General features: G+C 43.2%; 1 protein-coding gene across 1 annotated transcript in view; it reads left to right on the top strand.

Moving 5' to 3' along the window:
• Positions 1-661: 661 nt before the first annotated feature.
• Positions 662-3,816, top strand: part of RNF212B (ring finger protein 212B) — a 37,752-nt gene continuing 34,597 nt past the window's right edge. Inside the window, exons 1-2 of the mRNA XM_023230500.2 lie at positions 662-781; positions 3,068-3,168. Of these exons, the coding sequence (XP_023086268.1) occupies positions 3,069-3,168 (100 nt within the window). The 5' untranslated portion in view covers positions 662-781; position 3,068. The remainder of the gene's footprint in view (positions 782-3,067; positions 3,169-3,816) is intronic.

Genomic DNA, 3,816 nt, shown 5'->3' with positions numbered 1-3,816 from the left:
TGTGTAGCTGGGACTACAGGCGCCGGCCACCACATCCAGTTAATTTGTTTTTGTATTTTTAGTAGAGACAGGGTTTCACCGTGTTGGCCAAGATGGTCTCCATCTCCTGACCTCGTGATCCGCCCGCTTCGGCCTCCCAAAGTGCTGGGGTTACAGGCGTGAGCCACCGCACCTGGCCAAGTTTGACATTTTTTTATTAAAATTTGTTAGTTCTCAATTAATATCACATTGTTCTTTGCCCACATCATTTTTAAATTTTCCTATTTTTGATTTTACGCTATTCTTTCACAGCACCCATTATTTTCATTTCATTTTAGAATATTAGGCAAAAGTTTTCGCCCACTTTATGACCACATTTTATATTGCGTTCTCATCGTTTATTGGAACATTAATTAGGCTTTATTTTCACCTTTTTGTTTCCACAGTAACATGTATGGGATTAGGTTACAGTGTTTGTCCCCAATCTTTTAAGCGAGATGAATTTTCCTGGGCTGCTAGGAAAAGTTCCTACTCCCCTCTCCCGCCAGCGTGAGCCGCTCCTCGCCCTGTGGTCTCTGCGGGCCCCGCCCACGCCCCGTGAACGCCACGGAGTCACGTCCACTCTTTTAGCATAGCGCCAGGCCCCGCCCACATCTCACACACCGCCCGGGCGGCGCTCAGCCTCTTGCCTCACCCGGTGCCAAGCCAGCTGTTTATTTTCCCGCCATTTCCAGCTCTTCCTGAGGAGAAGTGGATGATTTCCTGAGATCTGAGGCCTTCTGGAGTCACAGCGGCCAAGCGGGTAGGGAGTGTAGCCAGAAAAAGAACTGGTAAGTTTGAGACGGCTGAGGCCACATCGCCTCTAGAAAGCAGGCGAGTTTTGCCCTCGGAATCGCCTTAATCACTCTGTTCAGTGCCTTTTTTATGTTGGATTCGTCTGGTCAGTTCAGGAGATGACATTGTTGCCGCCCTTAAACAAACCTGGGCATATAGAACGGGGCCTTTTCAGTGGTTTTTTAGACTCACTTGCTGGTGAAAGTTAGTGTATCAGGAGCAAACAAATAGGACAACGAAGCTCGTGGCACTGTGGGATGCGTTTGCGTTGAGCTGTTTATTCAGTACTTTTTTTTATCGTAAATCTTACGAAGTTTGTATCCCTCCGCGGTTACACACACACACACACACACACACACACACACACACACACGTTCTACGAAAAAGCCGCGTGCAGTCGCTCCCGCCTGTAATCCCAGCACTTTGGGGAGGCCGAGGTGGGAGGATCGCTTGAGTCCGGGAGTTCCAGACCAGCCTGGGTAACACAGAGAGGCCTTGTCTCTACGAAAAATAAAAATAAAAATAAAAATAAAAAATAGCTAGGCGTGGTGGTGCTCCTGTAGTCCCAGCTACTCCAGAGGCTGAGGTGGGAAGATCGCTTGAGCCCAGGAGTTTCAGGCTGCAGCGAGCCCTGATCTGCCTCTGCACTCCGGCCTGGAGACAGAGTCAGACCCTGTCTCAAAATAATAATAATAATTATCCCCCGCACACAAAAAAACCTTACAAAGTCACATTTACTCAGGTATTTAACAAAGTATATGAAATTGGTATTGGCAGAAAATACAGGATATATGGTTACCGTGTCTAACACGAAAGCTATTTATGTGGGAGCAAGAACTTTACGTAGGGAATCAGGAAACCAATAATTAAAGATGGAACTTTTGGCAAGTCATTTAATTTCGCTGAATATCAGGTACCTCTTTTGAAAAATGGTGGGACTGAACAAAACATTAAGTGATTTTTCAAAGCCCATTTCAGATCTATGATTCTGAGTTTCTTTTTTTTTGAGATGGAGTCTCACTCTGTCGCCCAGGCTGGAGTGCAGTGGCAAGATCTTGGCTTACTGCAACCTCCTGGGTTCAAGCAATTATCCTGCCTCAGCCTCCCAAGTAGCTGGGATTACAGGCGTGCACTACCACGCTCAGCTAATTTTTTAATTTTTAGTAGAGACGGGGTTTTGCCATGTTGGCCAGGCTGGTCTTGGAACATCTGACCTCAGGTGATCCACGTGCCTCAGCCTCCCAAAGTGTTGGGATTACAGGCGTGAGCCACCACACTTGGCCTGATTCTGAGTTTCTATAGAGTAGAAGGAAGTATATAAGCTGAGACCATACTATCGTTTATCAGCTCTATTTCCCTTAGATAAAATGTGTCCCAAGTGGCTAATATGTGATCTTCTCTTTCTGGTTCACTACCTTCTCTTGGCTCCACTCTCACCGTATCACAGGAAATAGTTAAAAAAGAAATGGATAATTCATTTTTTGTTTTTATATTTTTAGGATTGTATTTTCTTTTTTTTCTTTTCTTTTTTTTTTTTGAGACGGAGTCTGGCTCTGTTGCAGGCTGGAGTGCAATGGCGTGATCTCAGCTCACTGCAATCTCTGCCTCCCATGTTCAAGTGATTCTTCTGCCTCAGCCTCCTGATTAGCTGGGATTACAGGCACCTGCCACCACGCCCAGCTAATTTTTATATTTTTAAAATGTAGAGATGGGGTTTCACCATGTTGGCCAGGCTGGTCTTAAACTCTTGACTTCAGGTGATCCACCTGCCTTGATCTCCCAAAGTGCTGGGATTATAGGCGTGAGCCACTGTGCTTGGCCAGGATTGTATTTTCTAATTACAAATTGGCACATGTGTTAATCCAGAAAACCTGGGGAAAAAAAAGGAAAACATACACACACACACACACACACACACACACACACTCATAACCTCGCCACTCAAAAAAAAAAAATCTCACCACTGTCCATTACTTTTCTAAATGTGTGTTTATATGTATATATATGTATATGTATATATAGCCACATTGATATATAAAATGTTATAACAGTCTGCTGTTATAAAAAGCAGTCTGCTTTTTTTCCCCTTTACACGTACGTGTACTTCTTCACAACCAATGGGCATACCCACAATGCTATGCCACATCCCAAAAAGCTATCAGAAGCTAAGCAAGCATGGTTACATAGATTTTGGAACAGCTACAATTATGTTATGCCCTAGGCTATTCTTACTGTTTCTCTTTATCTGCTCCAGAATGGATTGGTTTCACTGCAACCAGTGCTTCCGAAAAGATGGGGCCCATTTCTTTGTCACCAGCTGTGGTCATATTTTCTGTAAAACGTGTGTGACTCTGGGTGAGTGATTCAACTGTGTTCAGATTCAGGGGAAAATGTTTTCATGTAAGGATGTAAGGAGTAGCCATTTCTATGTGTGTCTTAGGATAAAAATCACTTATTAGGTCAATGGTGATACAGATACTGTAGGAAACTGTCAATTTTAGAAATTGAAGGAATTCATTAATAAAGAATGGTGCTAAATTACTTAGCAAATGATTTAGCAAATCTATTACTTGAGGACCAGAGTGTACTCATTAGTGTTTTGAAGTCTGGCAGGGAAAGCCACAAGGCATCAGACTCTTCAGGGAAAAGAGATAGAATAAGTATAATGGATGGGAATAGAGGAAAGTTTGGCTGATAGAAGAGCCATTTCTAAAGGGGAAGTGGTCTAGTATGTGACATCAATTTAATTAGAAATGATGATGATGATACCTTTGCAGCTTAAAAAGCAGTTTCATATGAACCAGTTTTATGTAAGCTGCGCCACATGCCCAGGTGGTAATTATTAGTAGAACCGTTTTACAAATGAAGAGACTGGCTCAGAGAGGATAAATGATTTGACCAAGTTCTTATTGCTATTAAGTCTTAGAAAGGATACGTAAATTTAAGCTTTCTTGCTTTCCTTCCTTCCTTCCTTCCTTCCTTCCTTCCTTCCTTCCTTCCTTC

The sequence above is a fragment of the Piliocolobus tephrosceles genome, chromosome 6 (genome assembly GCF_002776525.5).
Source record: "Piliocolobus tephrosceles isolate RC106 chromosome 6, ASM277652v3, whole genome shotgun sequence".
Lineage (NCBI taxonomy): Eukaryota > Metazoa > Chordata > Mammalia > Primates > Cercopithecidae > Piliocolobus > Piliocolobus tephrosceles.
Note: the sequence above shows the minus strand (reverse complement) of the source record. Positions and strands in the feature narration are given on the sequence as shown.